Genomic DNA, 27,860 nt, shown 5'->3' on the forward strand with positions numbered 1-27,860 from the left:
GCCTTTGCAACGACAACTCGTGCACAAATTAAAAAAATAAAATCGTCATTAACGTCATTCAAACCGGCGGGATTTTTGACATAGATTTTGGCGGGATATGCTCGCGAGTTTTCACGTTCGGATACGCGAATGAAGGATTCTATTGTGTGGGACTGTTCGCGTATCAAGCTGTGGAACAACGTGGCATCCTGTATGGAGAAATGGTTCGGTGATAAACGGTTGTGGTTATTTGGCAACAACCTGCCGCTGCTACCAAGGAGGTAAGGAGATATGGACGTAGCCAATGTGAAAATTGACGTATTTTCTTTTTTATAAGTTCCCTTTTCTGTTGCGAATAAAGGTTGAAATCGCAAAAATCGGATGATCGATAGGTATACCTAGTGATTTTTAAAACGTTGAGAAACTTTAATGCGTGGGACACTAGCAAAACTGTCGAAATTCGCAATTTTTTCAATTTATGTAAATCGTATACGGGATGAAAATGTTGTTCAGTAAAATAAAATACTAAAATGACTTTAGGTACCTTACCTTAAATTTCGATCTATCCGAAAAAATGCTGAGGTCCTATCATAACTTAACCTGCATTACAAAAAAAATACTTTGGATAAGCAGGGGTGACAATGTTTACCCTAGTTTAGGTAAATTAGTAACGAACTTGAACTTGAAACATCCCCTAACTTAGACAATGAGTTCCCTTGACACAAAATAATAAGCTGCGAACTTTATAAACCAATCTAATTAAAGTCGAATTTAGGATCTTCTTCTTTCCAATCGTAATCTATGGACGTACATTTCAAATCGGCTTGTGTTTAAACACCACCCAAAAAAGTACCTATTTTACTACCAAAAAAATTCTAAACGGTTACCAAAATGGATAAATGGTCACCAAATAACGTTTCCAAAAATATTATTAGGTAAAACCATTTTTTCGTATTATTGACTACTAAAAAAATATATGGACGCCTTTAAAATACACTTTAGACCAAATATTATATATTGTCACTACTTAGATGTTACCAATTATGTAATACCATGACTCCTAATTTGGTCATTTTTGTTAGACTAAAAAAGCTAACGATCGCTAGAATATTTCCCAAATACCAATTAATATACTGGGGTTCCCAAACGTACGTCGCTTATTTATTGTTATATGAATTAGTGTGTAACTCAGTAGTAAAATGTAAGCACGCAACATGCAGCAAGCATGGCTTCTGTCACGGCTCCGGCACTGCGGGGCTCCGGCGGTCCCATGCGAGCTTATCGTCGCAGATGGTTTTCACGCTCACCACCGCAGCTTCGGCTTGCTGGCCGGCTCTGCCGGCCAGCCTCAGCCGCGGCGGCGAGCCTCAAAAACTACCTGCGCCTCAGCTCGCAGGCCGCCTCGCCCCTCTGCGCCTACGCGGTTTTGAATTGCACTCTAGGGGTAGGGCAGACAAGACTACGTGGAGTCGGTTTTGCAGCGATTCGTTTTCGTCACTAACTTTGATTTTGGTAGTAATATTAATCTTTTAGTTGGATAGAATTTGGTGACCATTAATCCATTTTGGGAACCAAAAATAATATTTGTGCGAGATTTGCGATTTTTCTGATGTTATTTTATTTTTTTTGGATCATAATATTGTATACTTTAGTGCCCTTTTAATAAAGTCAATTTATTTTTTTTGGAGTTGTTTATTTTATTTGGTGCCTCAGCTTAGAGTCTTAAAAATATTTTTGGTGATCGCCTAAATTATACCCTTTCAAATCTCGATATGACCACTTGATTCATTGATTTTAAAATTCATGCCCGACTTGCAAGAAGGGCTATGTTTTATGTTCCCTACAAGCGCAAAAATTGGCTAATTATACCTTTTTTGGTGAAAATCATCAGAGATTGGCCGAGTGTCAGACTTTTACCGAACTTTTAAAATCCACCATGTCTCTTCTGGAGCCTTTCATGTATCAGGGCCGCGGCAGCTTGCAACAAATCCTATAACGATTGGCTATAGGTATCACAAGGGACGTTCCCGGCTATTTCTTTTATTAACGATATGAGTATCATGGCACTCAAAGGCGATAAACGCCGTCATGTTAGATAATAACTTAATTGCTCAATGCAATTAACCTTTCGTATATTATGTAATTATATAAGATGATTGAAACGTGAGCGATAGCCGTTGGCTTATCGGTTACAATTATTTGTTGTAATATCAGGTAGACAGGTTGACGACAGTTTATTGAAATTTCTGTTTACCTAACACCTAGCCACAGTTATCGATCTAGTGTTATACTTTGGTTAAGCTTTCCTCCTATGCAATGGTCGTACTCTTTATAGCTAAAATTCGTCTCCTTGAAAAAAGTCCTTCATAGATTATCTGACAAGCCTTCTCCATTTCTGCCTATGGTGATGAGGACCATTACCTATTTCAGTCACTTGGCAATGCTTACCTAAATGGCCGATATATTGGGTGGTAACTTACCCTATTGCGTAACCCTTAATTATCAGTGACTCCATAGCCTTAGTATGAAATTATAATATTCAGCGTGAGAATCGCCAGCTGAACCTAAATAATAGATTTTTAATGACTCCTTTGCCAATGTATCTCATTAAAGGGAAAATAGAATAAAATCATAGCAGTCGAATGATCTCTTTACTACCAAATTGCAAGAAGTCTTTATATTTTCCATTATTATTTATTGAAAGAGGATATCATCAAGACCTGATCTTCTTTATGACTGCACACAAATCTGTCACGTCAAAATGCCTGTCAGTTATTCTCCATGATATTGCCATGATACCTTTAGACCTCTAGGTTATGTTTAGTTAAAATACTTTGGAATAAATCCTACCACAATATCTGCTTCCTTCAAATTATGTTGGAGAGCAGAAACAAATTATGCAGAACACTTTTCGACTATAGGGGTTAAAATTACAGTGCCACGATGAGAGGGGAGGAAATAAATAGAGCTATCGTATCGCCTGAAGTGATCACTTTCAGGTAGCTTACTTGCCTTTTGCATATATATCGGTAATGTGTTTATATCGTAGCAGCTCTCTTCGGCTTAACAGAGTTTGTAGCTGATACTCGGGGTCTTACTTTCTTTAGAGACTGACCCAACATGGGCCCATCCTAGAGGATAGAGATTACTTATACTCGTACATAAGTATACTAACGGCCAGTTTCTTCATCAAAAGTTAAAGTTAAAGTAATGTCTAAAGTAAAAGTAAGGGTCAAATTCGTTTTTCAAGGCTAAAGTGACAGCAAAACTAATAGAAAAAGTGAATTTGACCGTTACTTTTACTTTAGACATTACTTTGACTTTTACTTTAATAATAATAAATCATTTATTTCGGATTCATCCTAAAATTACATCCATATTTGTTAGTAAAATTACAAGCTTATAAACTAGTGTTAGTAACTACTAATACCTAAAACATTTAAATCACAATAAATAATGAACTGGCAGGTTCGGTTGGACAGCTAGACGATTGCATGCAACCGTATCCAGCGTGCCAGTATCGGAGAGTCCCACCGATCCACCAGCGCGCGCAGAATGCTGTTGGGACTGTCGCGCGTGCGGCGCATGATAGAAGCGCACCGCTTGCGCATAATGGCAGCAAAGCCGTCTGTGCCAGCCGCCGCAAACATCGCGGAGGCGCTGCAGTGGCGCGGCAGCCCCATCAGCACCCGGAACGCGTTATTGTATTGAACGCGCAGATCGCTGTACGTCCGCTGCGTATAGTTAACCCACAGGGTACAGGTGTAAAAGGACTGACAGTATGCTTTAAAAAGCGCAACTTTGACAGTCCCTGTGCACCGTGAAAACCTGCGGGCCAACATGTTACAACGGACGGACAGCGCTCTGCGCTCCCTTTCAATATCCTCACTGTCCTTAAGATCCTCGGTGACCCAGTGGCCCAAATACTTAAATTTTTCAACTTTATTTAGAGCTGTTCCACTTAGAGTGAACTTCGGAACGAATGTGTATCGCTTGTTGTCCGGTCTGAAAATCATTATTTCACTCTTTTTTGCGTTATATTTGAGCCCATGAGCCACCGCATAGGACTCACAAATTTTTAGGAGCTTTCGTAAGGCACCAATCGATGGACTCAGCAGCACCATATCGTCTGCGTAGCTGATGTTATTCACGCATACTCCATCTATATGACACCCTATGCCGGTGCTGCTGAGCTCATCGATCAGCCCATTGACGTACAGGCTGAACAACGTGGGAGAGGTCAGCCCCCCCTGCCTCACCCCGCAATCCAGCCTATATTCCTCCGAAAGAGAGCCTGCCCATCTTACACAATTCTTTTGCTTATTATACCAATACATAAATAATAGCACAAATTCCCTAGGTAAACAAGTTTCGTCCTTTAATTTATCCCATAGAATATCGTACGATACTAGATCGAATGCTTTCGATAAATCTAGGTAGCATGCATAGACTGGGGTCTTTCTACTCGTGTAGTATTGTACAGTCTGCTTGAGGCACAGGATAGCACTCTCGGTGGAAAGCCCAGGCCTGAATCCAAACTGCGCGTCATTTAGCGAGACGTGTTTATCCAGGTGCTGACCAAGCAGACTGTCCAACACTTTGGCTATCACTGTGGCTAGTGAGATCGGTCTATAGTTGTTTACATCCGATGTATCACCAGTTTTATTTTTAATGACAGGTACAACTATAGTGCGCATTAGATTATCAGGCAGATGAGCGTGGCCTAAACACAGAGTAAAAAAACATAGCAAGCACTCTGGGTAAGTGTACACCTGCGTGCTGCAGGTGCTCGATGCTGAGGCTGTCGTGACCCGGGGATTTACCCCTCACCATGCCTTTGATCACCGAACGCACTTCCTTCGCAGTAAAATAAACACTACGTTCACCACCTTCCTCAGCATCGGGCTCCTGCCGCGCTGGCCCCAGAGGCGAGACCACTCTGAAATGGTGGGAGAACATAGTGGCGATCTCACTAGGCTCGTGCATTCCCGCCACGCTGACGGGGAGGCCCGGCTTATGATTCATTTTATTGGTATTTTTCCAGAACTGACCGAATTTTTTATTTGAGTGAAGTTCGGCAATAATATCCATTTTTATCTGTTCTTGGTTCTTTTGACACCACTTTAATTTTGATTTAAAAGCGCGCCTTGTTGCACACATATCATCATAAAGACGTCCCGCCTCAGGCTTACCCCCATACAGCCAAGCCAGAAAACATATCCGAGCCCTCTCATGAGCGCCTCGGACATGCCTATTCCACCCAGTAATGTGTTTACCTCTACGCTTTTCAGTAACATTATAACTACTTAAAGCGGCCTCCGACATTATACAAATAATCTCGTCATACATGTTATCTAACAGGATTTTATGACTTTTGTTACAACACATATTATCTGAGCAACTTCTTAATTCTGAGGGAAAATCAATTTCACGAAGTCTAGAGTGACATACACTATTATATTTCGCTATTTGAGTCGAGTCACGTTCGCCCCAGACTATTCTATTTATACAAACAGTGGGTATACAAATCTTAGGCTTAATCAAATTAAAATTACAACGTATAGATATGGGGTAATGATCAGACCAATAAGTATTATATAACACGCAGGCTGCGGACACGGACTGCCGCGCATCACCTGTCACAAGACAGTGATCGAGCCAGCGCCGACAACCGTGCGCATCACTGACAAACGTATGACTGTCCGACGGCATAAGTTCTAGGTCTACACAGTACCACGATTGTTCTGCACAAAAAGATAAAAGTTCGGTAGCAAATGACTCACCGGGGTGCGCATTGTAGTCCCCTAACATGAACACTGACTGTACATTGTGACTGTCAATTATAGCTGTCATTTCACTAAGACACTCTGTGAATTCCACTAAGTTATCATTGGATTCGGTAGGCATATACACAGAAAATATTAAGATGGAACGATCACTGAGCTCGATTTTTATCGCGGCGAGACGCACACTATCGCACTTTACTACGGTTACCGTCGGAAACGCAACCTTTCTCCACAGTAGGGCAACTCCGCCATAGGGCCTGCCGCGTAACACTCCTGCCGCTGTATCCACTGCAGAGGTACCCGTGCAGGCGAAGTCGTTGTCTATCGTGGCCAGGTATCCAAGGTCGTGCGGCATAAGCCACGTCTCCTGCAGCGCCACAACATCTGCCGAGCGACAAAGCTGCCGCACGCATTCCAGTGACCTCGTCACATTTTTGCAGTTAAAACTTATCAAGTTGATATTATTCATAAATTATTCGATTTGCCTATATTCTCGCTAGTCACACGGACATTTTCCTTATCACGTTTGATAATGTTAACAAATCGACGATAGGCTACCCCCTTTGGCCAGAAGTCATCATTAAGGAAATTTATTAAGGAATGTTTTGGTACGAATATTTTGTATGATTCGTAATCCTTCGCTAACTTCATGTCCATTTTTTCAATTTTAACATCCATGTTAGTTTTTTTCTTTATGTAGGTATGGATATCACACACAGACACGCCCTTTGCCACATTATAAATGTACATGGGAACCTTAGTTTCCGCTGCCATAAAATTACATCCAGGCTCAGGCTCCGCTTTTCCTCGCTTCCCAACGAAACGGTTTCGAAACCTTTTGTTTTGAACACGAATCCACTGTTCACTCGGGGCCTGTGTCTTCCAATTCCCTTCTTTAACAATCTCCGCTAAGGATTTAGGCGCCATAGGGCTGGATCCAATTCTATCGACTGGTGGTGGTAGCGGCGCAGTACTGGTGGCCGGACTAGATAATGTCGGCAGCTGAGCGGGGGACAGGGGACCGCGGCCGCCGGTCGCCGCGGGGGACGGCGTCAGGGGCCATGCCCCAGCGACCGCCTCGCGCACCGGCGCGGGCAGTGGAACGGGCGCCGACTGCGCGTGCGGAGCCGCAAGCGACTCGATCAGCTGACCAGCGACATGCGTCATCGTAGCCGTTGCTCGTCGTTCGACGGTAGACTCGCCTTGATGACTTTGACTATTACCCTCCAATATTTTATTATCGATAATAACGGTTTTTAATGCTGATTCCAACGTAGATTGTTGTTGATAACATTCACTACTGCCTTCATTGCACTCTGGCGGCAACCCGATGGGACCACTATCGCACTCAAAGTTTGCAAGTCTTGCGACATTTGCACCTCTTTTGGTGTTTACATTGCGCCATCCTGATGAAAGATTTTGCACCTCAGTTCTCAACTGGTTCATCTGTTTAACTGTAGCATAATCTTCTTTCATCATGTCGAGATCCTGCCGCAGCTTAACAATATCTTTCAGTAGCCTCGTCACGTCAACATGATCGAACAGAACCGGGGGTAACTTCTCAAGATCGCGGGCCACGAAGACGGGGATATCCTCGGAGTCGGTATCGCGAATAACACAGATTATGTCGTCTATGTTTCGAACACTTTTACCGGCCTTCCTCCTCGTTATCTTACGTTTCTTTGTCGGCAACGATTCGAACAACAGATTCTTCGCCGCTACTATTTCACTCTCAGAGAAAGCGCTCACACAGATTCTGCTAATACTTTCATCGTCCATAACAGCAATCTTATTATGGACGAAGGCCAAAACTTCGTTGATCACTACATTGCAGTTTGCACATTTAACCACAGAGGACATTTTTAAATCCGTAATACCACACCGTCACGCACAATATCCAACCGTACGCATACGCGCGCGCGGCGTGACTGACGCGCGGCGTACTTTGGCTTTAACTTTTGATGAAGAAACTGGCTGTTAGTCCATTAGACAGGTCATACTCTCCTAATTCGATAGCTGTTAAATCACTTTTACACCCAACCTTATTCCGCCGATTTCTTAACAAAATAGGTCCGTATACCACCAACCTCCTGGTACTAAGCATCCGACATGTAACTAAGTGATCTAACTGTTCCCGTAAAACAGGTCGTCCCACTAAAGCCAAAGATGTCTTTACTAACCATACTTATCCTGGAACCCAAGTTTAAATTTTCAATCAAATGCTAACTTCGTCTTTTCCGCAGGTCACGCGCGAGCAGTCGCGCGATGGAGCGTTACGAGAAGCTGGCGAAGCTCGGCGAGGGCTCCTACGGGCTCGTGTACAAGTGCCGCAACCGCGACACCGGCGAGATAGTCGCCGTCAAGAAGTTCGTCGAGAACGAAGACGATCCCCTCATTAGGAAAATTGCGCTTCGGGAGATTAGGATGCTTAAAGTAAGTTTTTGTTAATTTGCTTTATCTGGTTTACTAGCTTCTGATGGGGTTTTCTTTCGGGTCCTGTAGGAACTATAACCCGCTCCCGTGAAGAAAGCTACTTTTAACTTTGATAGTACCCCCCCTTCGATAAATGAGCTACCTTACACTAAAAAACCGGCCAAGTGCGAGTCGGACTCGTGCACGAAGGGTTCCGTAAATTACAGTTAAATCAACCTATCTCAAAAACTATAAGAGATACTTTGATCAAACCAAAAATCGTTGAAAGAGTTAATTAGCATGCATCACCTCTATTTTTTTTAGAATTTTATACCCCGTAGTTATAAAAATAGAGGGGGGGGGACATACTTTTTACGACTTTGAGAGCTGATATCTCAAAAACCGTTCACTTTAAGAAAAATGTTTTTTAGAAAACTTTATATCATTTTAAAAGACCTTTCCATTGATACCCCACACGGGTATGTACATCGAAAAAAAAAAATTTCATCCCTCAGTTACATGTATGGGGGGCCCCACCCCCAATTCTTTTTTTTACTATTTAGTGTCATATTTTTGTAGCGGTTCATACAACACATATTCCCATCAAATTTCATCACTGTAGTACTTATAGTTTCCGAGTAAATCGGCTGTGACAGACGGACAGACGGACAGACGGACAGACGGACATGACGAAACTATAAGGGTTCCGTTTTTGCCATTTTGGCTACGGAACCCTAAAAATCATCTACATTAGCAAGCAAACAAACAAACACTTAAACTTGTCTAGATAAAGGTAGAATTCCGTGGGTCGCGGTTTACGCAGCCGCGCGCGACAATAGTCAACCTATGAAAATGTATGGCGCCGCTGCCGAGGCTCGCGACAGTCGCGCGCGGCCGACGAATTTCGTAAGCCGCGCGCGGCATTGTGTTGAAATTAGTAGATTTTGTTCGTCCGTTCCCTCTAGTCGAAGTGCTAATTGATATCCTTGAAGAAGAAGAGGATGACGTATTGCTGTGGCTGTATTATGAAAATAGATTACCAATCGACCCTATTTTTAAAAAGTAGAAATGATGAAGGATACTACCCAATACTGATTCAAAAGCATTTGTATTGTAATGAAAACAAAAGGAAGTTTTGCCGACTAAATAAAAAACAATTCAATTCCGGTTTTACTAAAATTATATAGATGTTACTAAGCGCTAGACCATGTTGAGATGCATACGGCCGCGCGCGGCTTACGAAATTCGTCGGCCGCGCGCGACTGTCGCGGACCTCGGCAACGGTGCCATACATTTTCATAGGTTGACTATTGTCGCGCGCGGCCGACGACTGTCGTAAGCCGCGCGCGGCTGTCGTAGCCGCTATCCACGGAATTCTACCTTAAAGGCTCTTTTTGCAGAGGGATTTCCTACTATATTCTTGCGAGATAAAGTGTTGCACAATGTTGTTCCCTGAAAAAAAGGAATAGGTAATGAAATGAATTATAGTACAAAACTACTAGTACGTGTCACTCAGTACTTTCTAATTAAAATAGGACCACGACTGACGACAGAACTCTTTCTTTAGTCTTTAGAACTGTACTGCCTTTTGTAGGTAGGTAACTTAAAAGCTCCCTTTTAACCTTCAGTTTCATGGTTAAAATATCCAATCCTAATAAGTGAAGTTATCGATAGATATTATCGATGACGTGGTTCCGTCAATTTGGACAATACGGAACTAATAACACGAAAACTTCACTTAATTGATTAATGTTATGTTGTGTTGTCATCTCAATTGATAAAATAAAGGTCCTGTTATTAATAACTATTCTGTTGCGTTGAAAACATGTCCCACGTGTCCCTAAAGTGAGCACATAGGAAGTATTGCTAAAGTTCTATACTACACATGTCCATTGACGCTATTTTCACATTCTTTTTACTTTTATCTGCTTATGTACTTTACTTATTAATCCTTCACTCTCTATTCTGGTCCTAACTTCCTCTTCACCTGTCTGTCCTCTTGCACTGTGACTTGTAAATGCATCATCCAGCTGTCCTCTAAAGCTCTGTGATCTGTCGCAGTTTGAATCCTGAAACAGACAATATAATAAATTGTACTAACCTTAGACCGGCGACTCACTTATGAATACTTGTTAATTAAGCACCTATCATTTTATATCTATGTTAATTCCTTCACCTGCATTATGAAGTGACCTTTAAGTAATAACGTTTGCAACCCCTCCAAGGCCAAGAGTACTAATAATGAGAAAATTGGCCACAAATATCGATTTGTGCATTCACAATGATTATGGGAATTTAAAGATGGTGGTCATATATCAATTCCTAGACGTGAATCATGTTATCATGAAATAAGTCGCATGTTTCAACGTATTGTGTCATTAAATTAAATGATACACGATTATTTTATGCTGTACCTGTTATTATTTTAATGTATAGGTATCCTATCTTTTATGTTCTAACATGAACTACATGGTAGAACAAACGTTATTTTTAGCCAGTCTTGACTGTCCCACTGCTGGACAAAAGAGCCAGTTAGACGCTTAGACAATTTTTCCCACCAATCAAGAACATGCTTATGCTTTGACAAAAATATGAGGCAGTCAACAACTTTGTCGACAAAGTTATGTTTTCTTCTTTATTAACCCTACTGTACCAGTATCTTCACTAAAGCCAGGTTTTCTTCTCATTATTTACTATGTCTTTTTTCTGTTAGCGTGAAATCTATACTAATATTATAAAGCTGAAGAGTTTGTTTGTTTGTTTGAACGCGCTAATTTCAGGAACTACTGGTCCGATTTGAAAATTTTTTTCAGTGTTAGATAGCCCATTTATCGAGGAAGGCTATAGGCTACTTTTTATCCCGGTACGGGAAGTAGTTCCCACGGGATGCGGGTGACACCGCTGGCAGAAGCTAGTATCTTGATAGACGCGTCCACAAAAATAGGCGGATATTTTGTCTTATTACTTTTTTAAGACAAGAATGGTCCTAGGTAAGATTGGCTGTTAGAATTACCAGCTTTTTTTTTGTCAGGGGGGAAAGTCCTCATGGACTGTCACCACCTGTAGACTTACAAGCTTCTGACTACCTTTAACGACTACCAGAGATGTTCAATGACATGACAGCCATACAAAAGAATAAGCCAGGTATAAGAAGTATATTTGTCATTATTAAGGTAGATTGATTGGGTCGGAGGACTCGCCCCTATTACATATGAAACTTGATTACAGTTGGAAAACTAAGTACATTAACCTTTGCTTTTTACCCCCTTTAAAACTATGTATGCGTGACTGTAATTACAATTAATGTACCTTTGTAGTTTTTTATTTTGTGTTGCTTATTAAAGAGGGGGCTCTTTAATAAGCAACTAAGTTATTATTATTTTTTTGCCTTTTTGGTTTTGTTTGTTTGTCTACATTTGTGTGGTAAAGGTGAAATGTCAAGAAACTGACCGAACGATTAAAAAGAGGTGGGTGCAACGACTGATTTATTTTTAGCTTAGTCGTCTATTTTTCTTTTTTATGTGAGTATAATTTACTCTGATGAAGTTTTAGACTACTTCAAGATTAGTTTGGGAATGTCTAGAGGCTGCGCGTATTTTTTTTATTTCTTTCAACCACTTATGTATTTATATATAGATGGATACATTATTTATTATGTAACGTAACCTATTTGCTGATTGGGTTTCCCCGAAAAACAACTTGATATTGATTATGCAAAATACTTAATGAGCAACTTTAGCAAAGATTGTTTTCCCAAAATTATTGAATAATACTAGAATAATTTGGAGTTGTTATAATTAGAAAATTACTAAAATATTTTCCAAATTATACATTTATTTGAATAATAAACCGATATAAGTTACAATTTTGAGTGTGACAAAAATAGATTATTATTGTATGTCCTGTATGTCCTTTGGTAGCAAATGTTATTATAACTGGGTAATTAATGCCGTAGGCGAGTAAAGCTGATTTTTTATGCATTTTTTATTAATACTAGTTTCACTTTTTGCCTATTTGTACCTATTAAACCAGATAACTTATTTGTTGCGATATCAAAGCAAAACGGCTGAACGAGCAGATAGTTGGTATCCCGAAAACTGTAGGGCTTAATTTGGATAGGCAAATTCATTTTGTAGAGACGTTCATAATATTAGTTCAGAATACAATACCATTTAATCCTATTCTTCTTCTTCTTTGGTATCGAGGTCATGTCGCATAGTGAACTACACTTTATCAGCCCAATATGCCGCCACATCGAGAGCACGGCCGGATGCGCTCATTAGGTCCTCCCGCGAGCAAGTTTCAGGGCACAGTGAACATGCGATGAGGTAGAACATGGTCTGCACAGCAGCCCCGCACTCGCACCCAAAGTCCGCCCCGCACGTGGAACCCCACCTGGACCTATTGTCTTTGCTCCGGACGACCTGTGTTCCTATAACTAACTAGTAATTCAAGTTTCTTGTTCGCAGAACTTGAAGCACCCTAATCTAGTAAACCTGATCGAAGTGTTTCGCCGCAAGCGCAAGCTGCACCTCGTGTTCGAGTACTGTGACCACACGGTGCTGCATGAGCTGGAGAAGTATCCTGCTGTGAGTATACCTCATCATCATCATCTATCATCACCTAGTGATCGAAGTGTTTCGCCGCAAGCGCAAGCTGCACCTCGTGTTCGAGTACTGTGACCACACGGTGCTGCATGAGCTGGAGAAGTATCCTGCTGTGAGTATACCTCATCATCATCATCTATCATCACCTAGTGATCGAAGTGTTTCGCCGCAAGCGCAAGCTGCACCTCGTGTTCGAGTACTGTGACCACACGGTGCTGCATGAGCTGGAGAAGTATCCTGCTGTGAGTATACCTCATCATCATCATCTATCATCACCTAGTGATCGAAGTGTTTCGCCGCAAGCGCAAGCTGCACCTCGTGTTCGAGTACTGTGACCACACGGTGCTGCATGAGCTGGAGAAGTATCCTGCTGTGAGTATACCTCATCATCATCATCTATCATCACCTAGTGATCGAAGTGTTTCGCCGCAAGCGCAAGCTGCACCTCGTGTTCGAGTACTGTGACCACACGGTGCTGCATGAGCTGGAGAAGTATCCTGCTGTGAGTATACCTCATCATCATCATCTATCATCACCTAGTGATCGAAGTGTTTCGCCGCAAGCGCAAGCTGCACCTCGTGTTCGAGTACTGTGACCACACGGTGCTGCATGAGCTGGAGAAGTATCCTGCTGTGAGTATACCTCATCATCATCATCTATCATCACCTAGTGATCGAAGTGTTTCGCCGCAAGCGCAAGCTGCACCTCGTGTTCGAGTACTGTGACCACACGGTGCTGCATGAGCTGGAGAAGTATCCTGCTGTGAGTATACCTCATCATCATCATCTATCATCACCTAGTGATCGAAGTGTTTCGCCGCAAGCGCAAGCTGCACCTCGTGTTCGAGTACTGTGACCACACGGTGCTGCATGAGCTGGAGAAGTATCCTGCTGTGAGTATACCTCATCATCATCATCTATCATCACCTAGTGATCGAAGTGTTTCGCCGCAAGCGCAAGCTGCACCTCGTGTTCGAGTACTGTGACCACACGGTGCTGCATGAGCTGGAGAAGTATCCTGCTGTGAGTATACCTCATCATCATCATCTATCATCACCTAGTGATCGAAGTGTTTCGCCGCAAGCGCAAGCTGCACCTCGTGTTCGAGTACTGTGACCACACGGTGCTGCATGAGCTGGAGAAGTATCCTGCTGTGAGTATACCTCATCATCATCATCATCTATCATCACCTAGTGATACTTCTCTACAACAATTATTTTATTTCGTAATAATTCTCTATTATTAGAATTTTAAAGAATTTAATAGGTTACATAACTTAAGGAAACTCAGCATGTTTTATTTTCTTATACTATTATAATAACTCATCAAATGCCAGCTTGTCTGCCTTAGATCCTTGTACAACATGATATAAAATAACAGAAACGGTTTTCCGAAAAAACATGCCTATCAAGTTTCCAACTTCTTAATGTCGTGTTTTGCTATTCATAAAATATTATACATTGATTGACACAAATATAATACTTTGTACAAAGCATAACATGAAGCATTGTAACTGAAAGAAAGTAATACTTAAAGAAAATCAATACACACTACGTTAACAACCCGTAAAAATGTCAAATGACCTTGCTACAGTTTTTACCTTTCTCTTTATTGTGTACCTATAACAATTACCAAAACTTTTACTCTTTTTGCCTCCGGGGAAAACTACCACATTTTATATTGTTAGTACTAGCTTTTGCACGCGGTTTCATGAAAATGAAATTTGGCAACCAGGGGGTATCATGTAGCCCGGGTAACTGGCTTGAAGAGGTCAGATAGGCAGTTGGTCCATTCAAAATATTGGTACTAAGCTGCATATGGTTAGACTGGAAGCCGACCCGAACAAAGTTGGAAAATGGCTAGGTATTATGATGACTCTCATTAAAATGATATCCTATTATAAACGTTCTTCCATGATTAGTTTATTAGAAGAATATTTATAGACAAAATAACTTGCTTAGCTATTTAATAAAACAAACCTGTTATTATGCAATCATTTGACTTTGAAAAAAACTTACGAAGTTCAATCAAAAGTGAATATTAATTAAGTTCGCGTGATCATATCTATTTTATTTTTTACAAACCGCTTAGTTAAATTACTATTAAAAATCTTTGTTTTTGTCTGAATTTATATTGCAAAGTTTCTGCTAACCTTTATTTTGACGCTATTATGTAAATCAATCATCGTAATACGTAGCTTCTTTTTATGGTATAATTATTATGTTATATAATATTTAATACACGCTAGGGTAGTATGTAATATTCTATTTAAAATATCGAAAAAAGTTTAAAATCTTACGACAAAAGGAAAAAAAGAAATACATGGAGGAATAATAATAGATTAGACTATTTATTTAGAATTGATAACATTTTGTTGAAAAGTTTTAATTCACTTCTAAAATGTCTAAAGATAAACATTTCAAAATACAAGCATACGTAAAAATACTCTTTTAAAAATATACATACATAACAAACATACTAATATTTCGGAGAGAAATTTAGAAAAATCTCTCTAGAAAAATAATCAGGCGTAATACTACGTCGTGCATTGAAAGGGCTACTGTCACGACCCCGTCACGAACCCCATAGAAATGGCAAGGGTTAACGAAAGCATTTTTCCTCGACAAAACAAATAAAAGTCGATTCGCGATTCTAATTCGGTTGAACGGTTTCTAATCGATATTAGGTATCGTGAGTTTCGATGTATTTTTATCTTTGAACTGTTAAACGGTGAGTATGCACGTGGATTTTGTTTTACGCGAAAATCTGAGCCAAGGACATGCTGTTTGACTGGTTTGTTGACGGTAATCTTTCTCTCATGGAATTCTATGACTATAAAATGAAAAATACATAGTGTATTTTTCATTTTATAGTCATAGGTAATAAGAGCATAAACAAATACGTAATATGTATTTTAAAAACTAAACGTATGTACATATTCAAATTACCATAAATATATTTTTATACCTAATATTAAGCATATATTGACATTAACGGCCAGTTTCTTCATCAAAAGTTAAAGTTAAAGTAATGTCTAAAGTAAAAGTAACGGTCAAATTCGTTTTTCAAGGCTAAAGTGACAGCAAAATTAATAGAAAAATTGAATTTGACCGTTACTTTTACTTTAGACATTACTTTGACTTTTACTTTGGCTTTAACTTTTGATGAAGAAACTGGCTGTAAGAATACAAAACTTAAAACTGTACAAGCAAAGCGCTTCAAAAAATTGTTTCTGAGCTCTTCTAACCTGACCTACCTCATAACATTTTCCTAATATTAAAACATAACCACAAACTTAAACACACCGTCAATTTTATAGGTAACAGCATAAAACAAAAATGGCCGAAATAATCGGTAACAATCAACTTCGGAAGTCTATTAAGTAGATTGGGGTGCACTCCCACCGCAGTGGAAGCCGCAGTGCCATGCAACGACCGCAGCTAATAGCTGATGTGAACGAACCTTTACTTTTGTTATGCATTTTGGTCGGAACTCTTATTACGGTAGACTATGCAATTATGCAAATAGATGGTATTTCTCCGAGTTTTTGTATGCCTTGGCTGATGTTAGTAAATAAACATTTTACTTATTATCTAATTTTCGGTATTTATTACAAAATAAATAAATGATTTATGGTATGGTTTTGTAAACGAATAAGGTGAATACATTTTTTGCAATATTACACCAACAGAATTACGTCTGTAGCTACCAAATCTGCAACGCGCCCTTCATGGCGTAGCAGAGTCGCGTAGCACAGACTGCGTAGCATTCGTAGACTACCTGCGTAGGCTTGAGTCACGGGAGACGTAGTACCCATATTTATTTATTTTTGGTACGTGCGATGAAGTTAGATTTATCGCTTTCTGTTCAATGCAACTGAACTTAATTCGTTTTTTGACGTGATAACGTCTTTAACACATGTGTCACACCAAAACCTCACGAGCGCGATCGCAGGTATAACGAGAGAGAGACGGACCGATCTCCCGTCTCATCTCGAGCGCTGCCAGTCATTCCGTGAAACTTGTCACGCGGAATCCTCATGAGCGGAGGCTGGCATAGCGTTCGAGTGAGTGGACCGATCTTCCGTCTCTCTCACTCTAGCGGCATACAAACGAATGGAGATTTTTACACCCGAAATTTATCATCAAAAGTGTGAATAAAACGATAGATGTAATTTAAAATTTGAAAAAATTGTTATCTTCATTAATTCCTTACTTCCCAAAATCACCAATAAGACGTTATCACGTAAATATCTCGATCGTAAACCTACTTTACAAACAACCAATTTTTTTTCTATCCCTATTATGTCAATACTGTCTCTTAGTCCTACTGATGATATTCAAACGCAAATACACGTACAACCGCGCTACAAGTTTTCTGTCGCTTCATGTGCCGCGCGTAAAAAAATCGCAAAATGACAAAACAACGCGTCAACAACCAAACATTCTCTTACACCATCCAAAACTTTCAAACATTCTCGAAACCACTAACTCCACCCTTCTTCCACCAGGGTTGTCCGGAGCTCCTCTCGAAGCAGATAATCTGGCAGACCCTGCAAGGAGTCGCCTACTGCCACCGACACAACTGCATCCACAGGGACGTGAAGCCGGAGAACATACTGCTGACGTCAGAGGGCGTCGTCAAACTGTGCGACTTCGGCTTCGCTAGGATGATCAGTGCGTGTGACTTTGTGATTTTTGTAGATTTTTCTTAGCGCTGCATGCCTTCTTAGATGTCCTACGGTTTTCAGCCAAATCTTGAGGGAACTACGTCCTGCAATTGGGTAAAAAGTAGCTTGTGTCTTTAAAAGATTCTAGCCTATTGTGTGCTTCTTTAGTCGGTTCGGTAGTTTTGCCGTAAAAGCTCGACCAACATACCAAGTTACAGGACCCTGCAGGGCGTGGCTTACTGCCACCGACACAACTGCATCCACAGGGACGTGAAGCCGGAGAACATACTGTTGACGTCAGAGGGCGTCGTCAAACTGTGCGACTTCGGCTTCGCTAGGATGATTAGTGCATGTGATTTTGTGACTTTTGTTAGTTTTTCTTAGCGCTGCATGCCTTCTTAGATGTCCTACGGTTTTCAGCCAAATCTTGAGGGAACTACGTCCTGCAATTGGGTAAAAAGTAGCTTGTGTCTTTAAAAGATTCTAGCCTATTGTGTGCTTCTTTAGTCGGTTCGGTAGTTTTGCCGTAAAAGCTCGACCAACATACCAAGTTACAGGACCCTGCAGGGCGTGGCTTACTGCCACCGACACAACTGCATCCACAGGGACGTGAAGCCGGAGAACATACTGCTGACGTCAGAGGGCGTCGTCAAACTGTGCGACTTCGGCTTCGCTAGGATGATCAGTGCGTGTGACTTTGTGATTTTTGTAGATTTTTCTTAGCGCTGCATGCCTTCTTAGATGTCCTACGGTTTTCAGCCAAATCTTGAGGGAACTACGTCCTGCAATTCTGTAAAAAGTAGCTTGTGTCTTTAAAAGATTCTAGCCTATTGTGTGCTTCTTTAGTCGGTTCGGTAGTTTTGCCGTAAAAGCTCGACCAACAGACCAAGTTACAGGACCCTGCAGGGCGTGGCTTACTGCCACCGACATAACTGCATCCACATGGACGTGAAGCCGGAGAACATACTGCTGACGTCAGAGGGCGTCGTCAAACTGTGCGACTTCAGCTTCGCTAGGATGATCAGTGCGTGTGACTTTGTGATTTTTGTAGATTTTTCTTAGTGACGCATGCCTTCCTAGATGTCCTACGGGTTTATAAGAATGTCGAGGGAACTACGTCCTGCTACCGGGTAAAAAGTAGGCTATGTTCTGTGCAGGTTTGCTAAGCTACATACTTGTGTACCAAATTTTATTTAATCGGTTATTTAGTTTTGGCGTGAAAGCGCTTAGCCAGACAGATAGACAGAGCTACTTGTGCAATTTTAATATTTCTACTCAAGTAAGTAAGGATTATGCTGATTCTTAAGCTACCTTTAAGATAATGCGACGCACATTTTGCAAATTCATAATATAAAAGATCTTTAGGTAACTACCAGTCTTATAGTGTGTTATCTCAGTTTTATTGCTTCGGATTAAGGTTTTAAATCAAGCTTTAGGTTGAGAACAGCTAAATTGTTTTAGTATTGTTTACATTTTAAAAAATCTCCCAGGCCATAAGATGATGGCAATTTTCACACCTTTTCAACAAAAGAGAGTAATAAAGTTATTGTAGTAATTTATGAATGTCGTAAAATCATTTTATGCTCTTGCTTGTTAGGACTTGAAACTTAATAAGTGTGAAAAGCCAGGTATATTTTCATTTTGTGACATAAAAGTGGTATTTGATTTGTTTATGGTTTTTCGGGAAAATATAATTTTATTACGCTGTTCTAGTTGAACAAAAAACGAAGGGTTATTTACCCTGAAAAACTGAAATGTTACTTAACTCTTTCTGTCTTAATTAAAACAAATTACTGCGACAGACAGCAATTCAATTAACAGTAATTAATGATGACGTTTAGTATTCGGCCGTTAATCAATCAATTATTTGTAATTAACAATGTAAGGGTAGGTACCTATAATTCGTATCAACTTCAGATGCTACGTTACCTATTTTCATCATTATCAGCCTATCGCAGTCCACTGCTGGACATAGGCCTCTCCAAGTGCACGCCACTGAGATCTATTTTCGGCTTCTCGCATCCAGCTCCTGCCAGCCGTCTTGCGCAAGTCATCACTCCATCGTTACCTATTTTAGAACGCTCTTATTATACCTACAACTTACCACTGTCACAAATCACCATCATCACAAAAATCAGAACGATCTCCTCACCAATTCCTAAAACCTATCCCAACCAATCCCATCTATCCTCTCTCCCCATACAAATTACCATCACCACTGACAACAGAGCGATCTCCTCACCAATTCCTATAATCTATCCCTACCTATCCTATCTATCCTCTCTCCCCAGGTGGCAGCTGTTCCTCCGAGTACTCAGTGCACACCATGATACCCTTCGGCGTGGACGTTCGCAGGAGAGCTAGTAACTATCCAATTTTGATGGCTTTTGTAGCTAGAGTAACGATTTATGGTAGTTTGATGTAGGTATGTAGGTAGCTATAGTTCGGCCATTCAGAGAATGCGTTCCTGACACGTCGCGATTGAACTGACGACGTAATAACATTCATTGATTATTGATATAATAATGTTGTTTTAATGCTCCTCAATTGTTAAAACGGTAAACAACCAGCAAAAATATTTTTATCGTAACTGCAACGCCATTGCAAAGTTACGTCGTCAGTTCAATCGCGACGTGTCAGGAACGCATTCTCTGAATGGCCGAACTATAGTAATGTTAACGAAGTCTTAAACGTCGACCTAAAAAGGGGTCAAGCTAAAACATAAACGTCAATTTTCTTAAAACAACATGTTATAATTTTCAAACTGTACAGTAAGAAAAACGAATGTTGAAAAAAATGTTGACAGTGAAAATGGGCCGTTTGATAGTCCATTCAAAATAAACAAAGTTGCAATACATAATTCTCTAAAGCTAAAAATGGTTTGAATACCATTACAAAAAAATACAAAAATCCGGATTGAGAACCTTCTTAATTCTTTTGGTCGCTTAAAAGTCCCCGTAGGTACCTATATCGTGTCAGCATGCGGTATTTCAAATATAAATAAACATTTCATTTAAAATACGGTAAAGTGCATCATCAACAATAGGAATTATGGAACCCGTTACAAACCTAGTGACCAATAAACATATTAATGTATTTTGCCATTGTTTTCACTCGGTTAACTAGACAGGTTAAGCAGTAATACCCTATTTAAAATTAATATGAAGTGTGCCAAACCTATTTAAAAGTAAAATCTATTGAAATTATTAAGCACGCTCCTCATTTACCTAACTTTAATTGGTCCCCGTACTGAATTAAATGTGAATCGGTTCGTTCAATAAGGCAAATGAGTAACGACCCTGATTTACGAGTTAAGGGGTCAAAATGTATCAGACATGACTAGTTATTTTATTCATATGCAATTTTTGCCTGTCACTGACTTTAAAACCTTGAAATTAATAATTGTAACTGGACCAAAGTGGTGCTAAGCAGTGAAGGATATCTACCGTATTGCTTACTCGTGGTTAAATATGTCATAATTTAGACATCTAAGATGTATTAAATATATGTAAAATCAAATATTGGGTCCTAATTTAGTTATTTCATAGGTAAAAACATTACCCTTCTTCTGCAAAGTCGGGCAAAAATAAAGTCAACCGCTAACCTATAAAGCTTTTTTTATAACTAATACAAAAATGGTGTTAAAAATCCAATAACATCGATAAAAACTTTAATTAATCATCATTTTATCGACAAAAACACTTGGTTTTAATCCCTTTTATACTGAACCTGTCGACATTTCAACCCGATCTAGGTGAACGATAAGCCATAGACTGTTTTCCAGGTTGAGCTTATCGGCAATCGGCCTCTTGGCTGATCTTACCAGCTGATAAACGTATCGACGATGTATAACATGGGGGGAACGGAATAAATCGTTGTATGCATAATTTTCTTTCAAGTGCAGTTTTCATGCAACCCTTATGGAGTTTAAATTAGGGTAATGATTTTTTGGGAAAATGGTGGGACTTTTTTTTTGATGGTTGCGTTTAAATGGGTTTCTATAATTCTTATTTTATTTCCATTTTGAAAGCAATTATTGTAATGATGTATGCGGTTTTTATTTGGTTAATTTTAACAAAATGTCAATACGGCTATCTATCTAATACCTAACGAAAATGCCGTAAGTGCATTTATAATCGAAGAATTGTATGTATAGAGTGTTTAACTAGATTTTCAGTCACATCCAAAAAACAATCTACGTGGTGGATATTTTCGTTCTATAAACAGTAAAGATTGCCAATAAACGGTATCATTAGTAGCCTCTTGTTCACTTTTAAACAAACCTCTTTATAATTTAAATGACTCGTAAAACCACTTCTAACTGCCTGCATTTACCTTGAAATAGCTCCAGACACGTAATAAGGCTTTATTTAAACATACGCTACGGTATTTACGTACGGTACCCGTATATAAGTCACATACGTTGCATGCTTCACGGTATTTACTCCGCACGTGAACCGTTTTTTATCGATCCAGGCTTTTAATGGTCGGTAATTCGATGATTTATTTGATTTGTGTGCCATTCAGCATGGTTTTTTAAACAAGCTATTATCTACCTTCTTCAGTGTATACTGACTTGCATTTATAGTTAGAAAACTTGACGACAGCATAGGTAATAAGTGACTAATACTTTTGCGATTATCATTTATTTATTTGTCCCTTTATATCAGGCAACTAGGGCTCATAGAATATAGGCATACCTAAACGCTATTGCAGAAACCTTTCATGTATGGGTGACTGCCATTATGTTTTGCGAGAACTAAAGAGGGTATACATTGTATACAAGCAATGCTTTACATGGAGCGACTGCCTATCTGAACTTCTCAACCCAGTTATCTGGGCAACACTGTTAGACTAAGTAGTTATCAGAATTTCTGGCTGCTGGACTACCCATTACCTGTCAAGGATATAGTTACCTACAACTAATGACAGGTTTATTTAATCTGAATAAGTACCTATATGAAATTCATGTAAGTTTCATTTTCAGCGAGTTATGAGATCAATATCTAAGTTGATGCTTGTCCAAACGACATGATGGCGTGTTATGATTTGTGTGTTGGTTTGTTTGTATGTGTGTTGACATTTGTTTGTATGTGTCAGACGTGTGTTTAATTAGTAGGTGCCTGTAAAGTTCTCAAGTTCAGTGACCAGTAATAATTATCGTTCAAATTAAAATTTAAGTACTGAATTAATTTAAACTTTAAGTGGTCTCCTTGCGATTAGCTATCGAATTGGTAACAGAAGGAGGTTTACATTTAGGTACAAGACCTGGTGTACCTAAGCGTTTTCTCAAAAACATCTGTCGTCTCCGCAGACGATGACGTTTTTTCCCAGAATAGACCATGAAAGGACGTATTGGATTGTCTCTATACCTATCTATAAATTGAGCAAAAATATATACTTACTGAAAGAAAGCGATAATGTACTTATTGAAGAAAGAGCGTAAAAACATGAACCGTTATTGTTACCCTGATAAATGTCAGGCTTGCGTACACAAATCATCAAGTTACACATAAATAAAGACCGCTTTTAGCTGTTAAATAAATGTTATTAGACAAGAAACACCATAGAACTCCCTAAGTAAACCTCGGTTACCGCACTGAAGCTCATGAAAAAACCGCAGCGACCTCCAACCGTATGGCAATGCTAAGGCCAAGGTTTTTTGTTTAATAAATATTAGGTAATGTACTACAGTACTGTTCCCGCTTTAATTTATAGTATAATGACCGGGTGTACGAATTTATCATACGTACTTACGAAATCGTTTGTTGGATGGATAGACTGCAGACATAATTTAACCGTTTGGATACATATTTTAAAAATCGTTATTTCACGAGTAATATTCTGGTCGAAATTTTCACGGAACAGGTTATACAAGTTTTCCTATCCCCATATCATCATTCACACAGTCCATCTACTGATTCTTCGATCATCCCTCTAAATGTATCCACGATCTGGTTCAAAATCTTCCCAACAATTATCATCGCGCCTATCTCTGCATCCAATAGCGACGACTGGGTTTCACATAGCTCGTCGTTTAATACAGTGCATCTTTATTTTTTTTCTTTCACATTTTCATGAATTTTGGTCTATTATCTCAATTTTAATTTTCGGTACTTTGAGACCCCAGACACCTTTATTTTTCCAAGACAAAAGTATAAGAGTGTAATGTTATACAAGACAAAAACAGATGAATAAAAGATAGGCTTACGCCACGAAGTATTTATGCATTCGATCTTAGACACGCAGCGAATCACGGAAGGCTATAAATAGCCAAGGTCTTGCCACCTACAGCCATAGGTTCTATTACATCCTACCAGGGGTTCTTAAGCTATTAATCAAACTATCCACAATAGGCAATCTATTTGCGGATCGCCTAACCTTTACCTCTGGTATTTAAAGAATACTCCTTTGTGATGGAAACTACGCAGTTGATAGCTGTTATGCCAATCGAAATACCTATATTTGCTGTGTCAAAATGTGCCTAACTTTGATTACTTAGTATTTTGGCGTAGGCGTCATCGATTTGAACAAAGCCAAATCAAAAACTTATTTAGGTAGCAACTTATTCAAATTAGATTGCAAATTACTGAACTTTGCAACTAGAACCGTAGGTTTGTTGTTTTTTGTTTTAGTTCGAGACCAATTTTACATACTTACCTTGAACTTTTACTCCTATAATACTCCTCTACGTCAATAGACTTTTAGATGACATCCATACTTACCTATCTGATCCTATCACCCTATAGCCCGGTTTCCTCTATCCAGAAACAACAGACAATCATTGATCTCTAATGGATATGGGACTTAGAAACTATTGAAAACGATCTACGGAGATAAGTTAGTAGGGAAAACATAGACTCATCTGTAATTGATCAGCAACAACTGTTAATGCAGCGTTCAGACCAGAAGTTACTGCCCATTACAGTATATTCCCGGTAACCATACTGTACAGACGTATTCATCCATGTTTTTCACCAGTACTAACAGTGTGTTTCCGCCAACATGTCCAGGCCCCGGGGAGAGCTACACAGACTACGTGGCGACGAGGTGGTACCGCGCGCCGGAACTGCTGGTCGGCGATACCATGTACAGTACACCTGTTGATGTTTGGGCTATAGGTATGTTTAACACTTATCACTGGCAACATGGATGACCCTGTCATCTGATTTGGAACGTCTTTAGCCGTCTAACGTGCTGCACAAGATGTGTCCTAGACATTCCTTTCAGACTTATTTCTGCAAACTTTGTAATTCCACTATGTCCTGATTTAAAAGGGCCAGATGGCGAGTTTATGCTATGCATTGTGATAGATCTCAGCGGCGTGCACTTGGAGTGGCCTATGTCCAGCAGTGGACTGCGATAGGCTGATGATGATGATGATGATGATAGTGATGGCCCCTTAGGGTACATGGCGTTGGTAAATTTGCGACTCCTGCGCGTCGATACCTAAACCTGACTATGCTGAAACCTAAACTATGCTGAAAATGGAAACACTTAGTAAATTAAAATCTTTAAATTTATAAAAGACTTTAGGTACATTCATTTATAAAAGCTAGCCTAAATTTTCTACAGCTAGTTTTTACCATGTTACAAATTATTCGTAAATTCTAGCTCCTACCATTATCTTCACATTCACAAACACTAACATCATAATTTCATCAGGCGCCTCTGGTTTCAGGTTGCGTATTTGCAGAGCTCCTTTCAGGCGAGGCGCTATGGCCTGGCAAGAGCGACCTCGACCAGTTGTACCTAATACGGAAGACGTTAGGCGATCTATTGCCTAGGCATATGACTATATTCTCACAAAATACCTTCTTTCAGGTTAGTGCTCAATTGATTGTATTTCCTTTTAAGACCTTTTAAAGTGTGTTAAAATGTGTGATAGGTAAAAGTGACAAAAAAGAAACTACCTAAGCATGGAAACTCTTTTAAAAGGCTAACTTTACAGCAGATACAATCTTACAAGTTATAAATAGACAGCAAACTGTAAATCATATATAGGCGAGTTATTCGTGGTCAATTAGGTACTTCCAAAATGTTCATCAGCAAATTATGCGTAAAAGCTTTCTAACGAAATTAAAGTACCTAATGTGGTGAAACAAACAGGGCATGGCGTTACCAGAGCCGAGCACAGTGGAGCCGCTCGAGAAGAAGATCCCGCAGCGGTACTCCTGCAACGAGCTCGTCTTAGACTTTATGAATGTGAGTACCTACTGGAAATTGGCAATAGAGTTGTAGATATGTAGCGGCGATATCCTATAAAGGGAACATAAAGGATCGAGAACTAAGCTGCTGAAATCAGTAACCAAGTCTTTATTCTTACTTATTCTTTTTCTTTTTCAGAAATGCCTAGACAAAGACCCCATGGTGAGGTGGACGTGCGAGCAACTGCTGAGGCACCCCATCTTCGAGAACTTCCTCTTCACAGTACCACATTCAGATCACGAGGAGTACGAGAGATCTAGAAGAGCTCAGGTGAGATACATCGAAGTCACGTCCTTTAAAAATATTGAAATCTATAATCTTCTCGGAGTCTCTCCTATCGAAAAGACCAAGTAGTTCGAGTAGCAAGCGGGTGTAAGATTGCAGGCTCTTGCAGCATTGCTAAAAGGCTATCATATTATATGATATGCCAAACGGTTGCGCGAGTGGAGACCATGGAGTGGCATAGCATAAGCCTCCAACGAGATGGTCAGACCGTCTAACAAAGATCGCGAGCAGGAGTTGGAGGCAGGCAGCTTCCAACTAACTGGTCTTTTTGGAAATAAATTGGAGAGGCCTGTATTTAGCAGTGGGGATCCTATCCCTAAATGATGATGACGATAACAGTTGACTTATCTTCTTACATCAGAACAGCTGCCGTTGACGACAATTGGCTAGGAGGACTTCATCATACATACCTAGTCATTTTATATAAGTACATAGATCTTTCTTTCTTAAAAAGTGGGATAAAGGGGCTCTAAAAGCCTGTTGACAAATAATTCTAATCCTACAGCGTGAATTTATGAACCGCTTGAATGCTGCCGATGTCGTGCCGGAAGAGTCGCCCGTAGAAATGAGTGTCGTTACCTCTACGTCTAAGAAAAAGTCTAATAAAAAGAAGAAATAGATTGCCATAGCAGACTTTAGTGTACTCGTGCATTGAAGCAGAAGTGATATGAAGTGAAAAGTACGACTTTTGTTGTTCAGATAGCTCCATAGCCCTTGTTGGCATAGATTTTTCATTAGTAGTTACCTACTTTATAAAAGTCATATATTTTAAATTAAATCATCAAAATGACTCATAAATAATCTCGCTCGCTGTGGGTGCAGCGTTAAGGCGTGTCAGACTTCCTTCCTTCCGGACCCCACAGTGTACCCAGGGCCGCGCTAACTCCTTCGAACAACGCTGCCACCCCAGCTTTGGCCTGAGGGGCTCGCAGCGTCCCCTCTGACTAATGGGTTATTTTTTTGTAGGATTTGGATATCAATTTCATGTACCTATGTAGTTATAACAGCAGTAGGTTTTCTAAAAAAAAATTATTACCTCACTTAAGTAATTGTAGTGGGTAACTTACATTTAATCGATAGCATTGCGTGTAGGAATGAGTTTCGCGTACTTATGCCATTTTTTTAAGTAGTTAGCAATTACCGAAAAACGATTTAGAAATAGTGAGAAATAACTTCTAGCCGAGTCCGACTGTTACAGAAAATACTACGGCAAGAATACGATCAAAAGCAGTCGTTAGTACATTTTGAAATAGGTACCCAACTCTGCAATATTATTTTAGATTAAACAATGAACCACATCCCTAAAAGGTATATTTTTGATACATCATGTCCCAAGACAGGCAAAAAAGCCTTGTAAAAAATTTTTTGCCCATAAATGACAACTCCTAAAATCCTGATGTTCTCCCACAGGTACAATCATCACCTCTGCTGCCCCAACTGATAGTGACAGACCGGAGTCAGCCGGCCAAGAACAAGAAGTCTGAGCTGGACTCCCGGAGTCACCTGCCGACCATCTGACTACCGCCCCGCGTGCGGCCCTTGCCTTTGTGATTAAATGGAAATACTAATTCATTGTGGACTTTTATTTGGGACATCAAATTATTCTGTATCACGTTTAAAAAATGGGCTATGGGTGCAAAGGAATAGTGAGTACATCTGTGTCTTCACACTGGGCTGATCTTATAAGAAGAACAGCCGCCGATGGCCAACAATCGGCTAAGACAACATCATCATCATCAATCAAAAATTTTAATTAACTCCTGTGTGCTGTGAAAGAAATGTTGAATGATTGTCTCTGATCGGACCAGCTCTTGAGATTAGTGTTTTCAGGCAAACAAACTCTTCAGCTTTATAATATTAGCTAAACATAAAAGTACAAGAGTGAAAACTGTTAACTTGTTGAATATATGAACAT

At 39.8% G+C, this 27,860-nt stretch overlaps 1 protein-coding gene across 1 annotated transcript; it reads left to right on the plus strand.

Moving 5' to 3' along the window:
- LOC124640308 (cyclin-dependent kinase-like 4) lies at nucleotides 1-27,517 on the plus strand. The gene is made up of 9 exons (XM_047178023.1): nucleotides 1-260; nucleotides 8,009-8,198; nucleotides 12,647-12,766; nucleotides 17,294-17,459; nucleotides 24,466-24,573; nucleotides 25,134-25,276; nucleotides 25,562-25,657; nucleotides 25,799-25,930; nucleotides 27,356-27,517. The coding sequence occupies exons 1-9, from the start codon at nucleotides 130-132 to the stop codon at nucleotides 27,461-27,463; spliced, it is 1,194 nt and encodes a 397-aa protein (XP_047033979.1). The 5' UTR covers nucleotides 1-129; the 3' UTR covers nucleotides 27,464-27,517.
- The last annotated feature ends 343 nt before the right edge of the window (nucleotides 27,518-27,860 follow it).

The sequence above is a fragment of the Helicoverpa zea genome, chromosome 20 (assembly GCF_022581195.2).
Source record: "Helicoverpa zea isolate HzStark_Cry1AcR chromosome 20, ilHelZeax1.1, whole genome shotgun sequence".
Classification (NCBI taxonomy): Eukaryota; Metazoa; Arthropoda; class Insecta; order Lepidoptera; family Noctuidae; genus Helicoverpa; species Helicoverpa zea.

Excerpts from the sequence above, each read along its gene's own strand:
- LOC124640308 (XM_047178023.1), top strand. The coding sequence starts at position 130 with ATGAAGGATTCTATTGTGTGGGACTGTTCGCGTATCAAGCTGTGGAAC. Across the intron at positions 12,767-17,293 it reads AGCTGGAGAAGTATCCTGCT|GGTTGTCCGGAGCTCCTCTC; the intron begins GTGAGTATACCT and ends TTCTTCCACCAG. Across the intron at positions 25,658-25,798 it reads TCGTCTTAGACTTTATGAAT|AAATGCCTAGACAAAGACCC; the intron begins GTGAGTACCTAC and ends TTTCTTTTTCAG.